The 26,343-nt window shown below is 38.0% G+C and overlaps 1 protein-coding gene across 2 annotated transcripts in view; it reads right to left on the reverse strand.

The window, feature by feature from the left end:
* Window positions 1–26,343, reverse strand: part of NELL1 (neural EGFL like 1) — a 1,014,750-nt gene that overhangs the window by 789,569 nt on the left and 198,838 nt on the right. For both annotated transcript variants that reach the window (XM_043452361.1, XM_043452360.1), the window contains exon 5: window positions 16,550–16,646. In XM_043452361.1, coding sequence (XP_043308296.1) covers window positions 16,550–16,646 — 97 coding nt within the window. The remainder of the gene's footprint in view (window positions 1–16,549; window positions 16,647–26,343) is intronic.

The raw sequence follows: 26,343 nt of genomic DNA on the forward strand, positions 1-26,343 counted from the left end.
TCTCTCCATGGGATTTTCCAGGCAAGAATATCGGAATGAGTTGCCATTTCCTACTCCAGGGGATCTTCAGAACTAGGGATCTAAACCACATCTCCTACATTGACAGGCAGATTCTGTACCACTCTGTCACCTGGGAATCCTAGCTAAGAAATAGTATCTCCTAATGGTATCTCCTAATAGTTATCTCCAAGATAACTATTGAAATGGAATTCTTTTTAATACATCCATTTGCTTCCACTTTGGGGAACTGCCTTTTATATATATTTTGCTAGATTTCTTATTGAGTTATGAGAGTCTTGATTTGTAGCATTTCTTTAATGAATATTATTCAATATTTCTTTGCTAACTGATCATTGTTGCCAAGATTATCTTTCATGAACAGATCTTTTTATTCTATATATTAAACTTATCAATATTTCCTTTAATGGTTCTGTATTTTTTTATCTTAACAAATTGTTCTCTACTTCAAGAACATGAAGATTTGCTTCTATTTGTCTTCAAAAAACTTTTAAAGTTTTAATGTTTAGGTATTTAAGTTAATTCTAAATGTTCATTGTTTTTTGGATATGGTATGCAAATAAATATTTAAAACTTTTCCTGTCACTATACACAAAAATCAATTTTTATATATATGAAATATTTAGTTAACTGAGTTTCCTAAACATTTATCAATGAATACATCCTCTAATCATGTATCTGATAATGCCATTTCAAGTTTCCAAGTTGCCATATATAATGGAACAGTATCTTTCTGACTTCTCCATCTGTTCTATTGACTCATATGCCAATTCTTGCACTATAAGATTCCTATGAGTTTATTATAAGCCTTTATATCTAAAATCGCAAGTCCCTCTTCCTTTTTCTTCTTCAGAACTGTCTTCATTATTCTTGTTCTTTAATCCTCCATAGGGCTTCCCTGGTGGCTCAGACAGTAAAGAATCTTTACCGCCTGCAATGTAGGAGACCCAGTTTGATCTCTGAGTCAGGGAGATTCCCTGGAGAAGGGAATGGCTACCCACTCCAGTATCCTCATCTTGAGAATTCCATGGACAGAGGAGCCTGGTATGTTACAGTCCATGGGATCACAGAGTTGGACACAACTGAGAAAATAATACTTTCATTTTTCTTCTTTCTTCAATCTTCTACATATATTTTAAAATCAGCTTTAAAATCCATCAAAAAAAAAATCCTGTTGGAAATTTATTACAAGTTAACTGAATCTACAGATCAATTTGGGAAGAACTGCATTTACTATTTAAAACCTTCTTCTCCAGGAACATGGTATATCTCTTCCAATTTAGATGTTCTTTAATATAGTTTTTAATAGAATTTTGTAATTTGCTTCATAACTATAATGCATATATTTGATTTTGTTTGTTCTTAAGTACCTATACATTGTTATTATAAACAAAATATTATATCTAATTGCATTTTTGTTGTTGTTCCTGCTGCAAATTTCGTTCAGTAATGCAGCTGACTTTGTTTTTTGATTTTGTATTTACTCAAATAAAGTGAAATCTTTTGTTCATACAAAAAGAGTATCCAAAAAAAACCAACAGAAGTGTTCAGTCCTTCTGAACTCTCTTGGCAATTCTAATAACTCATGAATCCAATTTTTGTAGACTATTACATACTTTGTGAATAAGTATATTTTTCTTTTTCATAATCCTAAAGGTTTTAACTTACTTTGCTGCTAAGGACCTACAGCAAAGTGTTGAAAAGAAACGTGGTAACAGAGAATCCTACATGATTTCTGACTTCAGCAGGAAATCTTCTTAATATTTAAACCATAAATGTGATGTTTCTATGTATGTTTTCTTCATGTACTTTTTTATCAGCTTAATGTTTTCTTCTATTCTGATTCTGTTAAGAATTATTTTGTCATGAATCAGTATTGAATTTTATGTAGTGTTTTTTTCTGCCTCTTGAGATAACCACAGAGATGAACAAATATTCTGATGATGAAAACAAATTTACATTATTGATTGAAATAACCAACAGGTACTCTCCCTCTCTCTCTCTTTCACACACACACACACACACTCAGTTTGCTAATATTCTGTTTAAACATATTAATCTGTGTTCAAAAGTAAATTAGCTTGTACAATTTCTTGTGCAGTTCTTGTCTAGTTTACAAACTGAAGTAACTCTATCCTCATAAAATGAGATGGGTAGTGTTTTCATTTCTTTTCTCCTCTGGAAGAGTTTATATAAAACAAGAGATGTTTCCTTGGGTGTAATACAGCTCCCTTGTATTACTGTCTGAACCCAGTGCTTATTCGGTGGAAACACACTGTAGACTGCACAAATGGTCACAGTCCTTTGCTCTTTGCTGGTACCACGCTCTGTGTAATGAGAATTTGTAGCATATCTCATCAAAAGGCAGAGTCTATTTCCCATACTCTTAAATCTGGCCTTGCAACTTGCTTTGGCCAGTAAAAGGCATAAAAATAATGTGCAAGTTTCAAGTGCAGGCTTCAAAAGGCCGTTTAAAGTTTTGCTCCAGCTCTAGAAACCCTTATCAGCAATCATGTTAAAAAAAACTGGGCTATACTATAACATGTAGCAGAGATAAACCAAACTAAACATTCTAGAACAGTCAGCCCCTAGAAAACCTAGCAGCTGACCAAAGATGCCACAAGTGAACCCACTGAGAATGTAAGAACCAGTCAGCAAAGCCCAGCCCAAATTGCCAATGTACAAAATTTTTACCTGCATGAATGGTTGCTGTTTCAAGCTGCTAAGCTTCCATTTTTTATGCATCAAAAGCTAACTGATACAATATATAAATTTTAAAACATAAATTTTTATGATATGTTAATGATTCCAAGACTATCTGGGTTTTTCATTTCTTAAATCCATTTTGATAATGTATTATTAAGGAATTATTCATTTTTCTCTAGTTTTCTATTTCATTGGCACAAAACTGTTAATAATTAATTACTATTGGTTTTATTTTCATAGTGTTTTTTGTGTGCATTTGTTATTCACATTGGTTTTTATACCTTCTCCCATTTTCCTCTTGCTCAAACTTCCAGATGTCTAGCCTGAGTTATTCTTTTCCGAAAAGGTTACCTTTTTTTCTCCAGCTATTATTAAGATCTTCTCTGTGCCCTTGGGTGTTCTGCTATTCTGCCAATACATCTAGATTTGGCTTTCTATCTATCCTCAGTTGTGTAACAGATTATCAAAATGATCCAAAATTCTTCCATTCCTTGTATCCATATCCCTGCAATGTTATATTGCAGAATAGTTCAAGAGATGAAGTCTATTTATTTACCCCTTGCTACTAGATTTGGTCAGATGACTTTCTTTGGGCAATAAATTATTAGCAAATGTGATCAAGCAGAGCCTTAAAATGCACTAGAATTCTAAGGCTTCCTCTATTCTATTTGAAATTTTTAAATTTCCATGTGAATAAGCTGGAGTAGACTCCACCTGGGGGAGAATAGCAGTAGTACACCAGTCAACAGTCAGCCTACCACCAGAGCTGTGAAGAAGACATCTATTGACCAATCAATTGATCACAGACATATCAGAGAGCTCAGCAGATTACCAGCATACCCTGACTAAACCAGAAAGATCATCCCATCAACCCAAAGAATTATGAACTGAATAAAATGACTTGTTTAAGCTTCTAGGTTTTCTGAGTGACTTTTTACACAGCAAGAGCTTACACTTTGATTGTACTGTGTTTTCTAAAATAAGAGTTGATGTCTTATCAACTTTGCAATACCCTTACCTATCATACTTTTGTTGAGGTTCAGTTGCTAAGCTTTCTCTGACTCTTGGTGACCCCATGGAATACAAAACATCAGGCTTCCTTGTCCTTCACCATCTCCTGGAGCTTTCTCAAACTCATGTCCATTGAGTCCATGATGCCATCTAACATCTCATCTTCTATAGTCCCTTCTCCTCCTGCCCTCTGTCTTTCCCATCATCAGGGTCTTTTCCAGTGAGTAATCTATTCTCAACAGGTGGCTAAAGGATTGGAGCTTCAGCATCAGTTCTTCCAGTGAATATTCAGGGTTGACTTCCTTTAGGATTGACTGGTTTGATCTACTTGCAGTACAGGGGATTCTCATGAGTCTTCTCCAGAACAATTCAAAAGCAACAATTCTTTAGCGCTCAACCTTCTTGATGGTCCAATGCTCACATTCATACATAACTATTGGAAAAACCACAACTTTGACTAAGACAGACCTTTGTTGGCAAAGTAATGCCTCTGCTTTTTAATACGTTGTCTAGATTTGTCATAGCTTTTTGTCCAAAGAGGAAGTGTCTAGTGTGTATATGTGTATATATACTTCCATAAATATTTGAAAACGCCAAAAGATAATGGGAGAAAGGAGTTATGGGTACTATTAGAAGTATGATGAATCACACACAGAGAGAGGAAAACAACAGAATGACAAAGACTAGAGATCTTGTCAAGAAAACTGGAGATACCAAAAGAGCATTTCAAGCAAAGATGGGCACAATAAAGGACAGAAACTGCAAGGACATAACCAAAGCAGAAAAGACTAAGAAGCAATGGCAAGAATATACTAAAAAATATACAAGAAAGTTCTTAATCACCTGGATAACCATGATGGTGTGGTCACTCACCTAGGGGCAGACATCCTGGAATGCAAATTCAAGTGGGTCTAGGAAGCATTGTGCATGCTTAGTTGCTCAGTCAAGTCCAACTCTTTGTGACCCTTTGGGCTGTAGCCGGCCAGGCTCCTATGTCCATGGGATTTTTCAGGCAAGAGACAGTGGACTGGGTTACCATTTCCTTCTCCAGGGGATATTTCTGACCCAGGGACTGAACCTATGTCTTCTGTGTCTCCTGCACCATGGGCAGATTCTTTACCCACTGAGCCATCAAGGAAGTCATTACTATGAACAAAGCTAGTGGAGGTGATGGAACTCCAGCTGGCCTATTTTAAATCCTAAAGAATGATGCTGTTTAAAATGCTATATTGAATATGACAGCAAATTTGGAAAACTCAGCAATGGCCACAGGACTGGAAAAGGTCAGTTTTCATACCAATCCCAAAGAATGGCAATGCCAAAGAATGTTCAAACTACCATACAATCACACTCATTTCACTTGCTATAGCAAGGTAATGCTCAAAATCCTTCAAGCTAGGCTTCAACAGTGCATAAACTGAGGACTTCCAGATGTACAATCTGGATTTTAAAAACGCAGATGAACCAGAGACCAAATTGCCAACATTTGCTGTATCATAGAAAAAGCAAGACAATTCAAAAAAAATATCTACCTCTGCTTCATATACACACTAGACACAGTCAAATGCTGTGTGGATTGCAACAAACTGTGGAAAATCCTTAAAGAGATGGGTATACCAGATCACTTACCTGTCTCCTGAGAGATCTGTATGCAAATCAAGAAACAACAGTTAGTAGACTACTTCTGCCTATCCTTTCACTGAAGGGGTAGTCTTCAGTATCATGGCTTTATTTTACAAGTTTCTGTCCTAATTTTCAATCTTGCATGGAATCCAAGCCATTCTCCATATCCCACACAGAATGTTGAAATTCAAGACTCCAAATGGAACTCTTATATATATATTGGTAATGAGAGTTTAAAATAATATAGCCACTTTGAAAAGTAAATTGGCATTTTCTGATGATGTTAAACATACATTTAACATTGCTGCTGTTTAGTACCTAAGTCGTGTCTAACTCTTCTCAGCCCCATGGACTGTAACCCACCAGGCTCCTCTGTCCATGGATTTCCCAGGCAAGAATACTGGAGCGGGTTACCATTTCCTTCTCCCAACCCAGGCATCAAACCTACATCTTGCATTGGCAGGCAGATTCTTTACCACTGAGCCACCAGGGAAGCCCTACCCTTAAGATACAGGCCAGCAATCCCACTCCAACATATTTACCCAAATGAAAATGAAAACTCTCTACTCTTTTTTTTCCATAAATAGCCTGTATGCAACTGTTTTAGTAGCTTTATTCATAAATACTCAAAACAACCTAAATTCTCAAGAACTGATAAATTATAGTCATGCATACAATAGAATTGGAATGCAAGTCAGCGATAGAAAAGAATGAATCTTGATACACACAATAGCATGGGTGAATCTCAACATACATACATACACATATAAATGATTCCATTTATAACAAATTCTGGGACAGGCAAAATTCTAGGAGAAGACAAGAAATCATTGATTCCTAGAGATTTAGGATAAGGAGAAGAATTGAACAAAGTGCAGTACAATGGAATTTCTGGAGGTTATCAACAACCCTTTATCTTAATTATGATGGTATACATGACTGTATAAAATTCCTAAAACTCAGAGAACCATAAATTTAAAAGGAAATTTATTTTATATAAATTATACCAAAATTTTCAAAAAAGGAAAAGGAAAAAAAGCCCAAGATCAAATGGTTTCACTGGTCTACCAAACATTTAAAGAAGAGTTAATGCCAGTCCTTCTCAAATTTTCAAGAAAAGGTAGAGGCAGAAACATGCTTAAACTTATTTTTCAAAGTTAGTATTACCCTGATACCAAAGCTAGAAAAGAACACTACAGAAAAAGAAAACTATACACCAATATCCTTGATAAACCTAGATGCTGAGGGGGCGGTCCTAAGATGGCAGAGGAATAGGACAGGGAGACCACTTTCTCCCCCACAAAATCACCCAAAGATCAGTTGAATGTTGAGCAGCTCCCAAAAAACAACTCCTGAATGGTAGCAGAGGACACCAGGCACCCAGAAAGGCAGCCATTCTCTTCAAAAGGAGGTAGGACAAAATATAAAAGACAAAAAGAGAGACCAAAGAGTTAGGGACAGAGACCCATCCTGGGGAGGGAGTCTGAAGGTGGAGAAGTTTCCAAACACCAGGAAACCCTCTCACCAATGGGTCTGTGGGGGGTTTTGGAATCTCAGAGGGCAACATAACCGGGAGGGAAAAAAACAAAAAACAAAACCCACAGAATACATGCCTTAACCAAAACTCCCAGCAGAGAAATACTCCAGACACTCGCATCTGCCACCAGCGAGCGGGGGAGGTGTGGGTTGCATGCTTAGGGTAAGGATCAGGCCTGAATGCCCTGAGGACAATCTGAAGGAGCTGTGAGATAGCAACCCAAACTGTGCGACAGCCTGAGAGAGAAAAAAAGGAAAACAGAGAGAGAGAGAACTTTCCCGCGAAAAGTTCTAACCTAAGGCAGAAACTGTCTGGCTCATGGAACAAAGGATTGAGCGAATACCAAAGGAGAGCTAGCCAGCCGCAGACCAGCCCATCCCCCTGCGGGCAACATCCAGAGTCAGAAGGTGAGACGCAATCTCGGCCCCAGAGATGGCATCCTCCACCAAACTGTGAGCAGGCTCCCAGTTGCTAACCAAGTCTTCTGGGATCCTGGACGGTGACATCTGCCAGGAGGGTCGCAGCCTGAGATCAGCCCCCCAGAGGAGACACATGGCACACCTGAGACGGTGCTCTTGCGGCGCACCCAGGAAACCAAGCAGCTGGGACCGGGGAGGTGATAGGATGCACTGCACACCTGGGACAGTGCGCTCATCAAGCACCTGGTCTCCTGAGCTGCTGGACCTGGGAAGGGCACAAAACGCAGGCCCAACCAGTCTGTGCCTTTGTGGAGTACCCAGGAACCTGAACCTGAGCAGCTTAGGCCTGGGAAGTGCATGCCAGCCAGGGCCTGCTTTGGACAGTTCCCCTTCAGAGCAACCTGGAGCCTGAGCAGTGTAGACCAGGAAAGCACACACGCTGAGAGCTGGGGCAAACAAACCCTGTGTGGTCCATACACTGCATGCACTCCCCACACACGCCAGGGATATTTGATTGCAGTGTTCCTCCCTCCCCGCAGCACAACTGAACGAGTGAGCCTAAATAAGTGACCACCTCCACCCCCTTGTGTCAGGGCAGAAATTAGACACTGAAGAGACTTGCAAACAGAGGGAGCCAAAATAAACAAAGAAGAGGGAGCCACTCTGGAAGTGACAGGTGCAGCAGATTAAAACCCTGTAGTTAACATTGACTAAGCATTGGTGAGAAGAAGGATAAGCTGGAACAAGGAACTATCTGAAACTGAACTGACCCCACACTGCCCTCAACAGCTCCAGAGAAATTCCTAGATATATTTTTACTATTATCATTTTTTATTTTTTTTATTTTTAAGTGCTTTATTACTCCTTTAATTTTCATTTTTATAACCTATTTTTATAATCTTGCAAAAAAGGACCCTATTTTTAAAGCAAATTTCACATACATATTTTTTGTAATTTTTGTGATTGATTTTGTTTTGTATTTTTAATATTGTATCTTTGAGAGTCTAACCTCTACTCTAGGTTTTTAATCTTTGTTTTTTGATATTTGTTATCAATTTTGTACCTTTAAGAATCTAATCTTCAGTGCCCATTTTTACTTACGGGTGTGATTACTGGCTTGATTGCTCTCTCCCCTTTTGACTCTCCCTTTTCTTCCCCAGTCACCTTTATCTCCTCCCTCTTCTCCTTCTCTTCTCTACTTACCTCTGTGAATCCCTCTGGGTGTTCCAGGCTGTGGATAACATTTAGGGAACTGCTTACTGGCTAGATTGGTCTCTCCCCTTTTGATTTCACCTCTTCTCCTCCTGGTCACCTCTATCTCCCTCCTCCCTCTTCTCTTCTCCATGTAACTCTGTGAACCTCTCAGGGTGTCCCTCACTGTGGAGAATCTTTTCACCATTAACCTAGATGATTTATCATCAGTGCTCTACGGATGAAGTCTTGAGGCTACTGTAAGAATAAGACTGAAAGTCAGAGGCAGGAGGCTTAAATCCAAACTTGACAACTCCTGACTCCGGGGAACATCAATTGACAAGAGTTCATCCAAAAGCCTCCATATCTACATTGAAACCAAGCTCCACCCAAGAGCCAATGAGTTCCAGAGCAAGACATACCATGCTATTTCTCCAGCAACACAGGAACATAGCCCTGAGCACTAAAATACAGGCTGCCCAAAGTCACACCAAACCCATAGACACCTCAAAACTCACTAATGGACACTTCATTGCACCCCAGAGAGAAGAGATCCAGCTCCATCCACCAGAACACCAACGCAAGCTTCCCTAACCAGGAAACTTTGACAAGCCACTAGTCCAACTGCATCCACAGGGAGCAACCTCCACAATAAGAGGAACCACAAACTTCCAGCATACAGAAAGGCCACCCCAAACAGAGGAATCTAGAGAAATACTCAGTAGGTAAAGGAACATGATAAATGCCCACCAAACCAAACAAAAAAGGAGGAGATAGGGAGTCTACCTGAAAAAGAATTCAGAATAACGATAGTAAAGATGGTCCAAAAATTGAAAACAAAATGGGGTTACAGATAAAGAGATTAGAGAAAAGGATTGAGAAGATACAAGAAATGTTTAACAAGGACCTGAAGAATTAAAAAAGAGTCAGTCAATAGTGAATAATGCAATAACTGAGATCAAAAGCACTCTGAAGGGAACCAACAGTAGAATAACTGAGGCAGGCAGAATAGAGGATAAGTGAGGTGGAAGATAGAATGGTGGAAATAAATTAAGCAGAGTGGAAAAAGAAAAAAGAATTAAAAGAAATGAGGACAACCTCAGAGACCTCTGGGACAATGTTAAACGCCCCAACATTTGAATCATAGGAGTTCCAGAAGAAGAAGACAAATAGAAAGGCCATGAGAAAATACTTGAGGAGATAATAGTTGAAAACTTCCCTAAAATGGGGAAGGAAATATCCACCTAAGTCCAAGACACCCCAAGAGTCCCAAACAGGATAAACCCAAGGTGAAGTACCCCAAGATACATATTAATCAAAGTAACAAAGATCAAACACAAAGAACAAATATTAAAAGCAGCAGGGGAGAAACAACATATAACACACAAGGGGATTCCCATAAGGATAACAGCTGATCTTTCAATAGAAACCCTCCAGGCCAGAAGGGAATGGCAGGACATACTTCAAGTAATGAAAGAGAATAACCTACAACCCAGATTACTGTACCCAGCAAGGATCTCATTCAGTTATGAAGGAGAATTCAAAAGCTTTACAGACGAGCAAAAGCTGAGAGAATTCAGCACCACCAAACCAGCTCTTCAACAAATGCTAAAGGATCTTCTCTAGACAGGAAACACAGAAAGGCTGTGTGAACGCAAACCCAAAACAACAAAGCAAATGTCAACGGGACCACACTCATCAATAATTACCTTAAGTGTAAATGGGTTGAATGCCCCAATCAAGAGACAAAGACTGGCTGAATGGATACAAAAGCAAGACCCTTATATATGTTGTCTACAAGAGACCCATCTCGAAACAAGGGACACATACAGACTGAAAGTGAAGGGCTGGAAAAAAATATTTCATGCAAAACGGAGACCAAAAGAAAGCAGGAGTTGCAATACTCATATCAGATAAAACAGACTTTGAAATAAAGGTCATGAAAAGAGACAAAGAAGAACACTACATACTGATCAAAGGATCAATCCAAGAAGAAGATATAACAATTATAAATATATATGCACCCAACACAAGAGCACCGCAATATGTAAGGCAAATGCTAACAAGTATGAAAGGGGAAATTAACAGTAACACAATAATAGTGGGAGACTTTAATACCCCACTCACACCTATGGACAGATCAACTAAACAGAAAATTAGCAACGAAACACAAACTTTATATGGTACAATGGACCAGTTAGACCTAATTGATATCTATAGGACCCTTCACCCCCAAAAATGAATTTCACCTTTTTTCAAGTGCACACAGAACATTCTCCAGGATAGATCACATCCCCATAAATCTAGACTTGGTAAATTCAAAAAAAATTGAAATCATTTCAAGCCTCTTTTCTGACCACAATGCGGTAAGATTAGGTGTCAACTACAGGGAAAAAAACTATTAAAAATACAAACATATGGAAGCTAAACCACATGCTTCTGAATAACCAACAAATCACAGAAGAAATCAAAAAAGAAATCAAAATATGCATAGAAATGAATGAAAATGAAAACACAACAACCCAAAATCTATGGAATTCAGTAAAAGCAGTGCTGAGAGGAAGGTTCATAGTAATACAAGTTTACCTCAAGAAATAAGAGAAAAATCATTGATTAGCTCTAGTAATTTTCTGGTAGAGTCTTTAGGGTTTTCTATATAGAGGATCATGTCATCTGCAAACAGCGAGAGCTTCACTTCTTCTTTTCCTATCTGGATTCCTTTTACTTCTTTTTTTGCTCTGATTGCTGTGGCCAAAACTTCCAAAACTATGTTGAATAGTAGTGGTGAGAGTGGGCATCCTTGTCTTGTTCCTGATTTCAGGGGAAATGCTTTCAATTTTTCACCATTGAGGGTAATGCTTGCTGTGGGTTTGTAATATATAGCTTTTATTATGTTGAGGTATGTTCCTTCTATTCCTGCTTTTTGGAGAGTTTTAATCATAAATGAGTGTTGAATTTTGTCAAAGGCTTTCTCTGCATCTATTGAGATAATCATATGATTTTTATCTTTCAATTTGTTAATGTGGTGTATTACATTGATTGATTTGCGGATATTAAAGAATCCTTGCATTCTTGGGATAAAGCCCACTTGGTCATGATGTATGATTTTTTAAATATGTTGTTGGATTCTGTTTGCTAGAATTTTGTTAAGGATTTTTGCATCTATGTTCATCAGTGATATTGGCCTGTAGTTTTCTTTTTTTGTGGCATCTTTGTCTGGTTTTGGAATTAGGGTGATGGTGGCCTCACCCTAATTGAAAAATTAGGTGAAAAATTGAAATCATTTCCCCTAAAGTCATGAATGAGACAAGGGTGCCCACTCTCACCACTACTCTTCAACATAGTTTTGGAAGTTTTAGACCCAGCAATCAGAAAAGAATAAGAAATAGAAGGAATCCAGATTGGAAAAGAAGTAAAACTCTCACTGTTTGAAGATGACATGATCCTCTACATAGAAAACCCTAAAGACACCACCAGAAAATTACTAGAGTTAATCAATGAATATAGGAAAGTTGCAGGATGTAAAATTTAACACACAGAAATCCCTTGCATTCCTATACACTAACAATGAGAAAACAGAAAAATCAAGGAAACAATTCCATTCACTATTGTGACAAAAAGAATAAAATACTTAGGAATAAATCTAACTAAAGAAACAAAAGACCTATATATAGAAAACTATAAAACACTGATGAAAGAAAGCAAAGATAACACAAATAAATGGAGAAATATACTATGTTCATGGATCAGAAGAGTCAATATAGTGAAAATTAGTTTACTACCCAAAGCAATCTACAGATTTAACACAATCCCTATCAAGCTACCAACGATATTTTTCACAAAACTAGAACAAATAATTTCACAATTTGTATGGAAATACAAAAAAACTCAAATAGCCAAAGCAGTCTTGAGAAAGAAGAATAGAACTGAAGGAATCAACCTGCCTGACTTCACACTATACTACAAAGCCACAGTCATCAAGACAGTATGGTACTGGCACAAAGACAGAAATATAGATCAATGAAACAAAAGAGAAAGTCCAGAGATAAATACACACACCTATGGACACCTTATCTTTGACAAAGGAGGCAAGAATATACAATGGAGAAAAGACAATCTCTTTAACAAGTGGTGCTGGGAAAACTGGTCAACCATTTGTAAAAGAACGAAACTAGAACACTTTCTAACACCATACACAAAATAGACTCAGAATGGACTAACGATCTAAACCTAAGACCAGAAATTATAAAACTCCTGGAGGAGAACATAGGCAAAACACTCTCCATCATAAATCACAGCAAGATCTTCTATGACCCACCTCCCAGAATATTGGAAATAAAAGCAAAAATAAACAAAAGGGACCTAATTAAATTTAAAAGCTTTTTCACAACGAAGGAAACTATAAGCAAAGTGAAAAGACAGCCTTCAGAATGGGAGAAAATAATAACAAATGAAACAACTGACAAAGAATTAATCTCAAAATATACAAGCAACTCCTGCAGCTCAATTCCAGAAAACTAAATGACCCAATGAAAAAAAATGGGCCAAAGAACTAAACAGACATTTCTCCAAAGACGACATACAGATGGCTAACAAACACATGAAAAGGTGCCCAACATCACTCATTATCAGAGAAATGCAAATCAAAACCACAATGAGGTACCATCTCACGCCAGTCAGAATGGCTGCTATCAAAAAAGTCTACAAGCAATAAATGCTGGAGAGGGTGTGGAGAAAAGGGATCCCTCTTAAACTGTTGGTGGGAATGCAAATTAGCCCAGCCACTATGGAGAACAGTGTGGAGATTCCTTAAAAAACTGGAAATAGTACTGCCATATGACCCAGCAATCCTACTGCTGGGCATACATACCGAGGAAACCAGAATTGAAAGAGACACATGTACCCCAATGTCCATTGCAGCACTGTTTACAATAACTAGGACATGGAAGCAACCTAGATGTCTGTAGGCAGGGGAATGGATAAGAAAGCTGTGGTATATATACACAATGGACTATTACTCAGCTATTAAAAAGAATGCATTTGAATAAGTTCTGATGAGGTGGATGAAACTGGAGCCTATTATACAGAGTGAAGTAAGTCAGAAAGAAAAACAGCAATACAGTATATTAACACATATATATGGAATTTAGAAAGATGGTAACGATGACCCTATATGCGAGACAGCAAAAGAGACACAGATGTAAAGAACAGATTTTGGACTCTGTGGAAGAAGGCGAGGGTGGAATGATTTGAGAGAATAGCATTGAAACATGTATATTATCATATATTGAAATAGATCACCAGTCCAGGTTCGATGTATGAGACAGGGCGCTCAGGGCCAGTGCACTGAGATTTCCCTGAGGGATGTGATGGGGAGGGAGGTGGGAGGGGGGTTCAGGATGGGGGACATATGTACACCCATGGCTGATTCATGTCAATGTATGGCAAAAACTACTACAATACTGTAAAGTAATTAGCCTCCAATTAAATAATTAATTTTAAAAAAGACTAAATTGGAAAAAAAAAAACATAGATGCTACAACTCTTAAAATATTAGCAAATCAAATTTAAGAGTACATTAAAAGAACATGCACCAAGATCAAGTGAGATTGATCCCTGGGATGCAAGGATGCTTCAAGTCATGCAAATCAATAATTGCAATATACCACATTAACAGAATGAGAGATAAAAATCATATGATCCTATCAATAGATGTAGAAAAAGCATCTGACAAAATGCAGTATCCTTTCATGATAGAAACACCCAAATTGGGCAAAGAAAGAACATAGTCCAACATAATAAAGGCCATAGTCAACATCACACTCAACAATCAATGATTGAACACTCTTATTCAAAGATCAGGAATAAATACAGGGTGTCCATTCTCACCATTCCTATTCAACATAGTACTTGAAGCCCTATATAGAGCAATCAGGCAAGAAAAAATGGGAAAAAAATAGTTTCCAAATTGGAAATGAAGAAGTAAAATGTAACTGCTTATAGATATGATCTTATACACAGAAAACTCCCAAACTCCACCAAAAAACTTTTAGAACAAATCAATGAAAGTCTGTAATTTTGTAGGGTACATAACCAAAATATAAAAATCAGCTGCATTTCTATACACTGACAATAAAATACGCCCCCCAAAAAAAACAACCTCATTAACAATAGCATCAAAACTAATAAAACACTTAGGAATAAATTTAAGGATATGAAAGATCTGTACACTGAAAACTACAAGACTGATTAAAAACCTGAAAAAGACACACATGAATGGAAACATATCCCATATTCATGGATCAGAATAATTACTACTGTTAAAATCCCTCACTACCCAAAGTCATCTGTAGATTCAATGCAATCCCTATGTAAATCCAAAAGACAATTTTCACAGATACTGAAAAAAAATCCCCAAATTTGTCAAAGCCAAATAGGTGTTGTAAGACCCCAAATAGCCAAGGTAATTCTGAGAAAGAAGAACAAAGTTGGAGGTGCCATACTTTCTGATTTCAACTTGTACTACAAAGCTATAGTAATCAAATGGTATGATACTAGTCAAAAATAGACACATAATCCAATGAAACAGAATTAGGAACCCAAAAGTCAATCCTTGAATATATGGGTAACTAATATTTGCAAATCACAAAGCTGATAAGTGGTTAATATCTGAAATATGCAAAGAACTCATACAATGCAATAGCAAGAGAAAGTCTGACTTTAAAATGGGCAGAGGAACTGAATAGACATTCCTCCAAGGAAAACATACATTTATACCCCCAACAAAATAATTCTAAGAAGATATGGTATGTATGTGTATGTGTACACATACAGAGTAGAATATTATTCAATCATGAGAAAAAATATCCTGCCATTTGCAACAACATGAATGGACCTTGAGGGCATTACAAAAAGTGAAACAGGTCAGATAGAGAAATACAAATAATGCATGATATCACTTATATGTGGACTCTAAAAACCTGATTCATAGACACAGAGAGTAGAATGATAGTTGCCAGGGTTTAGGGGAAGTGGGGGGAATGGGCAGATGTTGGTCAAAGGATACCTTCCACTTATAATATGAATAAGTTCTGGGGATCTAATCACATCATAGTGATCACAGCAAATAATACTGTACTATAAACTTGAAAGCTGTTGAGAGTAATCTTAAATGTTCTCACCATGAAAAAAGAAATCGTAATTATGTAATGTGATGGAAGTGTTAAGACAACATTATGGTGGAAATCATTTTGCAATATATTACACATGTCAAACTGATGTACACCTTATACATAACGTTGTATGTCATTGACATCTCAATAAAGTTGGAATAGATAAGTAGATTAAAAGAAAAAAGGAATAAACTTAAATATTTAATTCTTTGGTATTGGCAGACATCCCTTTGGTTTTCACTTCCCTTCATATATTTAGCCTCTAAGGAGCTCCCTTCTTGTAAGTGCAATGACAAATCTTAAAAGATTTTTGTTCTATTTTATCCAACATTTATAGGCATTTTGAAGCAAAAGGATTTCACAAATATCTAGTCTACCATATGGCCAGAAGCAAAATTCTGCCATTCTATTGAAGTACAAGACTATCTTAAAATTTCATGATGTTTTTTAACTTTTTCACTTCACTTTATCATTGAGTCCTGATGCTTCTAGGAAGCACAATAATGCAGTTACTGTATTACCCTCTTTATAGACAGGAAAACCAAAATTGATGCAAGTTCAGTCATTTCTTATTATTTATCTAGACATCTACCCCAAAACTGAATTAATAAAGATTCTGAGAATGAAAAGGAACTTGAAGATTACCTTAAATCTCCCAGAAGTAGAGCAATAAGAAACAGTTTGAGGATTATTTACATTCTGGATCATGCACAGCTGACAGAAGAGTGAAGTGTGTGACCTTGGGCAAGTCATTGAGGTCTTTGTCTAATCTCAAAACACCCATATCATAGAACTGCTGTGACAATTAAGTGAAAATATTCACATTAAGCACATAGAATAGCATGTTGCAAAAAGTAGAAGGTAGTGCTTACTTTGAATAAACCATGATTTTGGTTGCGCTGACCAAGCCATAAATTGCTTCCAGGGGGAAGGTTGGTCTCAGGAGGGTCTATCACACGTTCATAAATCCTGTAGGAGCAAAGAACACAGTTACCAATAAAGAGGTTCAAAGCAGAACCCAAAGGTACATACCCATCGTTGGGAGTGCTCATGGCATTTGCTGCTGGTACACAGATGGAGGCAATAAGGGGTACATTTTAGACAACAGGTAACAGAATCAGAGATCTGTTCCTGACAACACTTGAAAACATTATCTGGGCCCCTCCCAGCTTTCTATCTTGGCTCTTTTTGCAGAGGAAGAAGAAAGAGGGTAACATTTTTGCATGTCTACTCTGAGTAATGAATTTTATATAACCTCTGAGTAAAGTGGTTTTACCCATTTTTCAGGTGAGAATGTTGAGGTTCAGAGACCATAAAGGAGCCAATCAAGACAGCCAGAAAAGAGAAAAGTTGGGATGAGAATCTATCTGGCTTGGCTGTGAAGCCCATGCACCCTCCTCTGTGCTCTACAACTCTCTGACAGCTTTATCCAGCTGCTACTTATTTCTACAGTAATCTCCCAGACCCCATTTAAACAACTGAGGAGCAGCTGCCCACATGATAATGAGCTTCCTCTACAAAATCAAAAAAATAAAATCATCATCCAATGAACAAATATTTATTGAGCATTTCTTTATGCTTCAAGCTCCTTATAAGGCAACAGAAGATATAGCAATAAACCAGACATACAAAGTCCTGTCCTCATAGAGTAAAAGAAAAATAGAATTCTGCATGATAAGAAAAATCTTCACGTGATGTATGAAGACACAGAACTAATACAGAGAAAACAACCATCCTGGGATCTTTGCAGGCACTGACAAAACTTACTGAACAAGCAAACTGTCTCAAATTACTCTGCCCTCCCAAGCTCCATGTTAGTCAATAACAAATCCTGAAATGTGTGCTCTCTTTAGAAACAGTTCCTGCAAACACCAGCTGATCAAAGGCCTCCATCTCACCACTGGGAAGTACCTTCCAACACCTGAATATTGAGAAGGAAAAGGAAGAGCTTAACTAAGAGATGAACCTGTCTCCTTAGATGCTCAGAAGAGGCTGAGCATGGTGAGACTTAGGGACTGCCTCTTGCCAAAGGGTTCTGAATTTCTCCAGCATCTTGCAGTAGTAAAGTGCAGAAGAACTGGAGGGACTGTCCAGTTACATCAAGGCCAGTGAATTATTGCAAGGCTGATGCAGCTGGGATCTATCACACTGCAGCCTTATGCTTATGTCTTAGCCACATCAACCATTACTCTCCTGTTTCCCAACAAAATATACAAGGTATTCAATTGACAAAGCTCTAAATATATCAGTTCCTTCTCTACTAATTATCTTTCTGTTATAAATGGGGGTTCAAAACATAAGCAAGGTAAATAAGTTTCCCCAGAAAAGATAGTCTGTGTTTTCTCCACAACAATGCATCCTTTCTTTTTCTGTTAGAAGAAACCATTTGAGATGAAGCAATGTGTCAAAACTGCCTTAATACAAGATGCTATATACTTCCTTTAATAAGTTTTCTTTCCTAATATTAGTGAAAAACTAGAAACAAGCCAAATTTACAACAGAGAAACACATACATTATCAAGTAGATCAGCTTGATAGAATTTACTACAGTCATTAAGAGTGATAAATATGCAGGTTATGAAATATGGGGAAGTATATACAAAATAATTTTCACCAGAGGAAAGGGGAATGCAAGATTATTTATGTACTATGGAGATAATGATGCAAAAATTATATTCAATGTTGGTGAGTTTCAGAGGAGGCCAGAGAGAAATGAAAATCGCTATATTTAGGTGAAGAGGCAGAGCATAATTTTCCATGAGGTGGTTTCACTAAATAGTTGCAAGTGTTGTCAACCTATTTATCTTAACCTTCATTTTAAATATCTGCATCTGTCATAGTGAGAACAGTTTTCCATCCAAACGCCTTCCTTTTGGTTTTCAAAATGCTAGAAGGTAAGCTCAAAAGAGTAAAGGAGGGGGCTTTATCTAATGTTTACTAAGTGCATTAAAGAAGGAAAAATCAGAAAGATCAACTCCCTTTCCTGCTCTCTCTTCCACAAACATGGGCCTTAAAAACCCTTGAAGAAGCAAACATTTGAGGCCACTATCATAAACAGGTGGCAACCCAAGGCACATGAGCCAAAGGGGCAAGCTGACTTCTGTGTCCTACAGTCCTATCAGGATCTGCTATTCATGCCAAGGGAAGTCTGCACTGCTGTCTTCCTGGAAGTCCCACCTATTCATTTGAATCAAAGAGCTCCAAGCAGCAGGCACAGTCCACAGATTGCATACAGGCCTAGCAAATGGAGAGAGCTTAAAAACAGTATTAAACTGACATAAAAACACACACAGAGGATATCTTCAGTTCAGTTGAGTCTCTCAGTCATGTCCGACTCTGCAGCCGCATGGACTGCAGCAAGCCATGCCTTCCTGTCCATCACCAACTCCTGGAGCTTGCTCAAACTCATGTCCATCAAGTCAGAGATGCCATAACCATCTCATCCTCTGTCATCCCCTTCTTCTCCCGCCTACAATCTTTCCCAGAATCAGGATCTTTTCTAATGAGTCAGTTCTTCGCATGAGGTGGCCAAAGTATTGGAGCTTCAGCATCAGTACTTCCAATGAATGTTCAGGACTGATTTCCTTCTGGATGGACTGGTTGGATCTCCTTGCAGTCCAAGGGACTCTCAAGAGTCTTCTCCAACACCACAGTTCAAAAGCATCAATTCTTCCGCACTCAGCTTTCTTTATAGTCCAACTCTCACATCCATCCATGACTACTGGAAAAACCATAGCATTAACTAGATGGACCTTTGTCAGCAAAGTAATGTCTCTGATTTTTAATATGCTATCTCGGTTGGTCATAACTCTTCTTCCAAGGAGCAAGTGTCTTTTAATTTCATGACTGCAGTCATCATTTGCAGTGATTTTGAAGTCCAAGAAAATAAAATCTGTTACTTTTTCCATTGTTTCCCCATCTATTTGCCATGAAGTGATGGGACTGGATGTCATGATCTTAGTTTTTTGAATGCTGAGTTTTAAGCCAACTTTTTCACTCTCCTCTTTTACTTTCACCAAGAGGCTCCTCAGTTCCTCTTCACTTTCTGCCATAAGGGTGGTGTCATCTGCATATCTGAGGTTATTGATATTTCTCCCAGCAATCTTGATTCCATCTTGTGCTTCATCCAGCCCGGCATTTTGCATGATGTACTCTGCATAGAAGTTAAATAAGCATGGTGACAATATACAGCCTTGACGGACTTTTTTCCCAATTTGGAACCTGTCTGTTGTCCCATGTTCAGTTCTAACTGTTGATTCTTGACCTATCTAATCATGAGGAAATATCAGACAAACACAGTCTGAGGGATATTCCACAAAACAACTGCCTACACTCTTTTGAATGTCAATATTATGAAAAGTAAAGAAAGGCTGAGGAGCAGTGGCCAATTACAAGCAACCAAAGGGACGTAAAAACTAAATGTGAGATGGGATGCTGGACTGCATCTTAGAGCAGGAAAACGAAAATCCATAAAGGGGAGTCAGTAAAAAACTCAGTGAAATTTGAATCAGAATGGTAGATCACAAAATAGTATTGTATTGGCGTTCAATTTCCTGATTTTAAGAATTAGGTGGTATATATTTCTGTGACTTGTTCTTAGGAAATACACACTGCAGCATTTAGGGGTAAAACGTCATGATGTGTGCAATTTACTATCAGAGAGTTCAAATTAACAATGTAAATACACACAATATAAGTACATACCTAAGTAGACACATCTCTTTACTTTGAGAGAGAGCAGAATTTTAGCAGAGGTTATGATTGTTTTCTTGTATCATTCTCAAAACTTCTCGGTAGGATTAAAATTATATTAAAGTAAAAAAGTTTTAAAAATAGAGTAAAAAAGCTAAAAAGGTCTGCAACATATATAAATTAAAAATACAAACACGCACAACTATTTTATCTATGAGCCAAGGATATACACAAACTTTAAGTGTCACGGAAGGTATATGACATGGTTTTCCTAAAGGAATGGTAATGGTTAGAGAGGAGGGAATGAAAGGCAGGGAAGGAGGGATAAAGAAAGGATTTACAGATTAATACTAAGAATATCTCATAAACAAAGAAACAGGACTATCACATTTCTATCCTCACCTTTGTACAGGGGGAGTTTTTCAACAAACATACCAAACACAATCAGAATCTTGGCAAAGGGGCTGCTGATCCCTGAGGTGGACTGACTCATACAGATAGGCCAGTAGGGCACAATGATCTGTCACTGAAATCTAGTATTGCCCAAGTAACTGAAATGAAAAAGCCAAAGCTAATATATGAGCTCCTTGGTTTCCAGTTTGCTCAGGAAATCGAATTCTATATTCTGATATTCTAGTATTATGGTTAATGAGGTTTCCTTCTCATCAGCAAATATCTCACTGTCTATAATGTATGGGACACACAGACAAAATCGACAAGGCCAAGTTCCTGCCCTCAGGTCAAATGCATGAGCCAGACAACATGCCCTCACACACCTTACAATTCAGAGCAATAAGTGCAGTGATTTGTGGAAGCAGAGAAGAAAGAAAACAGAAGACTTACAGCTGAGTCATGAATGAAGAATAAAGTAGAGCGGACACACAGACATAATAACCAGCACTTGCACAGAACTGTGTGTATGCCAAACATTTTTACTGAGAATTTTACATATATTAACTTAATCCTCACAATACCACCATCAGACAGATGTTCTTCGCTCACCAAGGTTAACTAATTTGTCCACAGTTAGGCAGCTGGTGCATGGCAGAACTGGAATTTGAACCCAGACCCCCAAATCTGAACTTCTCACTCAAATAAATTAAAATTCCTAACTTGACTTACTCATCTGGAAGGGAAGGCAAAACAAGCTCATGTGCCAAAGCACATGGTCAGGACTGATCAGCTCTCCCAGAACCCTGGTACATTGCTGTGTGGCTACAAGGATCCCAGCCTCCTAGACGTCTGGATGTGGCCATGTAATACCAATGGAAGCGATCTGCATTCCCCCCCCCAAAAAAAAACCTCCCTCAAGCATCTGTCACTTTTCCTCTTTCAGCTGACAAGAGAGGACTCTGGGGCTTCTACGAGGTGGGCAGAACCACAAGGCAGCAGGTCCTGGATTCCTCAATGATGACGTGGAAGGCCGCCTCCCAACCAGACATACCCAACTGAGACAGACAGCACTTGCAGTAGCTGTGGCTAATATTATTTACCCTAGCAAACACAGCCTAATGAAAAAGAGAAAGGGGACTGTTACATTTTCATGGCCTCAATGCCAAGAGGTGTCAGAGATCCTGTAGCAGAGACACAAGAGTTTGGTACAAAACAGATTTGGGTTCACATTCCAGTTGGGCATTCTGCTAGCTATATGACTTTAAGTTATTTAATTTCTTTGTACTTCAGCTTCCTCATTTAAAAAAAAAAAATGAGGTTTTACTACTGACTGTATGGGCTGCAGAGAGGCTTAAATGAAATACCTTGAATGCCATTGGTACACAGTAGGTGCTGCCAGTCTGTAAAATTCATGGGTGTCTAAAGGATGCAGAGTACACAGGACACATGATACATTCCAGCCCACTGGCTGCACCTCCCTTCAAATGAATCCATTGAGATGGGATTATCAGTATTTTAGGTACAAGGCTTGTGCTTTGAGACACAGTATAAGGAAATAATGTTACTATCAAATGGAGGCTATTTAAGGGTGTACAATTTCAATGTTACAATGTAAGAATTTAGTGTATATTTTGTCATAAGTTCCTACACTTTGAAATTTTTAAGTCCTAAATTTCTTTTCACCTTTTATAAATTTAAGAACTAGAACAAGAGACTTTTTAACAGGGCAAAAACAAAAGAAATTAACAGCATTAACTTCTGTTGTTGTTTAACCCAATTAGGATGCACACTGACAACCTACTCAGATACTAAATTTTGAATGAGAAACAAAATTTTTGGACAAAGTATATTTTCTATGACATAGCAAAATCCAAAGTATTTTTACTACGTTAGTTTTAAAATGCTTTTCATTAGCTTCTTTCAATTCTTTCAAAACAAAAATCAAACTTTTCTATGTCAATTAAGCAAACATTTTAATATCTTTTACATCCCTCCAAAATACATAATTCTTTGACATTTACAAAAGTTTGACTTCTACTGAAAGTTCATCATAATCTCACATAAGACAGGAGAAGGACTCAGGAAAAAGGAACAGGTAGAAGAAATACTCTATCACCAAACAAAGAACCACACAGTCCATAGCTTTTATATGAGCAAACATGACAAGACACTGCTTTTAACACTTTGCCTAAGTCAGAACTAGGTACTTTCTTACTCACTCCATTTGGAACCTTAACTGAATTTAGCCAATCCATGGAAAAGGTTTCTGGGAAAATGAAAAATGTTGGCTGTAAGCCAAAGCCCTCTAACTTCTTATTTCAGACTGCTCTTATTTATCATACACACACACACACATATATATATACATATATATATATTACTTTTTATATATTCTAACTGCTCTGTATTTTGGTTCTTCATTGATCTCTGAGACTCTGCCCACTTGGATGACCAATTTGGACATACTCTCTTGCACATCAGCATACCACCCTATACCCTCCCACTAACCAATGAGGTCTAAAATTTTGGCCCTGACTGAACCTGCTTTCCCAGACCTCTCTGTGAAAGGAGGAGAAAATTGGTCTTTCCTGGTAGCCCTGGATCCAGTACTTTTACCCTCAAGTTGTGTCTCCACTTTTTGAGTGCGATGGCCATGAGTATTTGCTCAGTATGGAGGAAACGAAACACTCACCACAACATCCTTTCACCTGCTCAGTTGTCTCCTGCACCCAGACCTTCCCTAGGCATGTTACATAAAGTAGTACCTAACCACTCATCAGGCTTCCCTGGTGGCTCAGTGGTAAAGAACCCGCCTGCCAGTGCAGGAGACACGGGTTCAATCCTGTGTGAGGAAGATCCCCTTGAAAAGGAAATGGCAACTCACTCCAGTATTCTTGTCTGGGAAATCCATGGACAGAGGAGCCTGGCAGGCTACAGTCCATGTGGTCGCAAAGAGTTGGACATGACTTAGCAACAACACAGCGACCACTCGTCCCTTAGCTTGTTTTACCCTTATCAAAGCACATGACTCTCCATATATTATTGTAAAGTAATTATCCTCTAATTAAAAATAAAAATAGTTATTTAAAAAATATGAGTATTAGGGATGTAACTTACTACATGACAACTATACCACTGCTGTATTATACATAGAAAAGTGGGAAAGAAAGTAAATCCTAAAAGTTCTCACTATAAGGAGGAAACTGTTTTCCTTTTCTTCCCTATTTTTATCTATATGAAAAGATGGATGTCTTAACTGAACCTACTGTTGAAATCACTTCACAATCTGTGCAAATCAAACCATCATGCTGTAGACCTTAAACTTATATAGTGATGGATGTCAGTCATTTCTCAATAAAATTACAAATACAAACAGGTAATAAGAATGTTCAAAAGATGCTCAATATCAGAAATCATTGGGAAATGCAAATCAGACCACAAAGAGATACCACCTCACACCTGTTTGAATGTTTATTACCAAAAGAACAAAAGAAAATGAGAGCCAGCAAGGATGTGGGGAAACTGGAACCCTTGTGAACTGCTGCAGTGTAAAATGGTATAAGTACTATGAAAACAGTAAGCAGGTTCCTCAAAAAATTAGAACTAGAACTATCACATGATCCAGAAATCTCACTTCTGGGTACACATACAAAGGAAATGAAATCAGCATCTTGAAGAGGCATCTGCACTCCCAAGTTCACTGCAGTATAATTTAAAATAGCCCAGATGATGAAAACAACCTGAATGTTTGTTGATGGATAAATGGATAAAGAAAATATACAAGGGACTTTTATTTAGCCTTGAAAAAGGAACGAAATCATGCCATATTTGATAACATGGATGAACCTAAGGGACAGTATGCTTGGTGGTGGGTTAGTTGCTACGTCGTCTCTTATTCTTTGTAGCACCATGGTCTGTAGCCTCACCAGGCCTTCTCTGTCCACGGGATTATCCAGGAAGAATATTAGAGTGGGTTGCCATTTTCTTCTCTAGGGGATCTTCCCAACCCAGGAATCAAACCCATGCATCCTGCACTGGCAGGCAGATGCTTTACCACTGAGCCACCAGGGAAGCCTGTGTTACTATTAAGCCCTGCAAAAAATGATCTTGTTCCTACAGACATCCAGCCCAATGGCTTTGTTAATAATGCAAAAATCAGAGGAATTGAAATTTTGCAAAGGATAATATAAGCAGGCTATACAATATAGAGATAACTATTTCACTTCATGAAAGCTATCAAAGACCAGATTTTTTCAAGAAACGATAAGCCCATATGACTGAGGATAGTATGTCTGGTAAAGTAAGACAATTCACAGAAAGACAATACTGTGTGATTTCACTTATATGAGGCTATGCAAACTAGTCAAACTCATGGAAACAGAGAGTAGAATGGTGATTCCCAGGGGCTGAAGAAGGGAGAAATGAGGAATTACTGTTCAACAGGAATAAAGATTGCTACATGATGAATAAATTCTAGAGATCTTCTGTAGAACAATGTACCTACAGTTAACAATACTGCAAGTGCACACACTTAAAACTTTGTTAAGAGGGCAGACAGATATCAAGTTATGTTTTCTTACCATAATTAAAAAAAATAGAAGAAAAAAAATTACAAATAAAAAAAGCACGTGACTCTCCACACTAATCTTGGATCTCTGCTGATTGACTGCCTCCTCCTACCAGAAGTAAGCATCCTGAAAGCCAGGACCTTGTCTACCTTTTTCTCGTCAGTATCTCTAGCATCTGAGAGAGCACCTAGTCAAAGTAGGTGCCCACGCCACATAATGAACAAATGAATGAAGGCAGTATCTTCAGAATAAGAGGGCTACGGACACATACAATGCAATAACCTTTTTCAAGTGTTTTCCTGCATCATCCTCAGCTCATGTAATTTTTCACCAGGACCCCCACCCCCACCCAAGAAAAAGCAAGATGAACCCCTCTCAATGTTTTCCATCCAGAAAGGAGATAGGGACAGCAAGTTTGAATCTGTCAGGCAGACAACTCACCAACAGGAAAGCCAGATAAGTGAATTTCAAAAGAAACCATCAAGAGAAATAGTCAACAACTTGAAAATTAATTAAATCAAGCACAGTCTTTTTGATAAGTGCACAATTTACTGCTTAAGTGGATTGCATTATAATCAGCCCAAATTTATCACATTCCCATAGGCTGACACACACAATGCATTTACTCTACAACCATCTAAAATCTACACTTTCTTTTGGCCAAACAAAGCCCAATTCCCACTTAGTCAAGTTTCTAGGCCTTGAACTTAAGGGAGGTGCTCCCTATTAAGATGTATTGGGAGAATTACGGGAATTTTGCATGTCATTAGTATCTATCGGTATTTCAAAGTGTAAGCAACTCATTTCTAAGACAACAGCATGCAAAATTAAACATCCAGTCAAACATAAAAACTGCTTGAGAGGAATGAACATTGCAAAGAGTAACTATCATGCTCCTTGTGAAAGTCAGTCACTGAATCAAGGGCTCATATTAGGAATTTTCTTCACAAGGTACAACTTCTCTTTATTCATGACATTGGTTAAGAATGCCCTCCCTAGCAAGCATCCCATCT

This window comes from Cervus canadensis, chromosome 29 (assembly GCF_019320065.1).
Source record: "Cervus canadensis isolate Bull #8, Minnesota chromosome 29, ASM1932006v1, whole genome shotgun sequence".
NCBI lineage: Eukaryota > Metazoa > Chordata > Mammalia > Artiodactyla > Cervidae > Cervus > Cervus canadensis.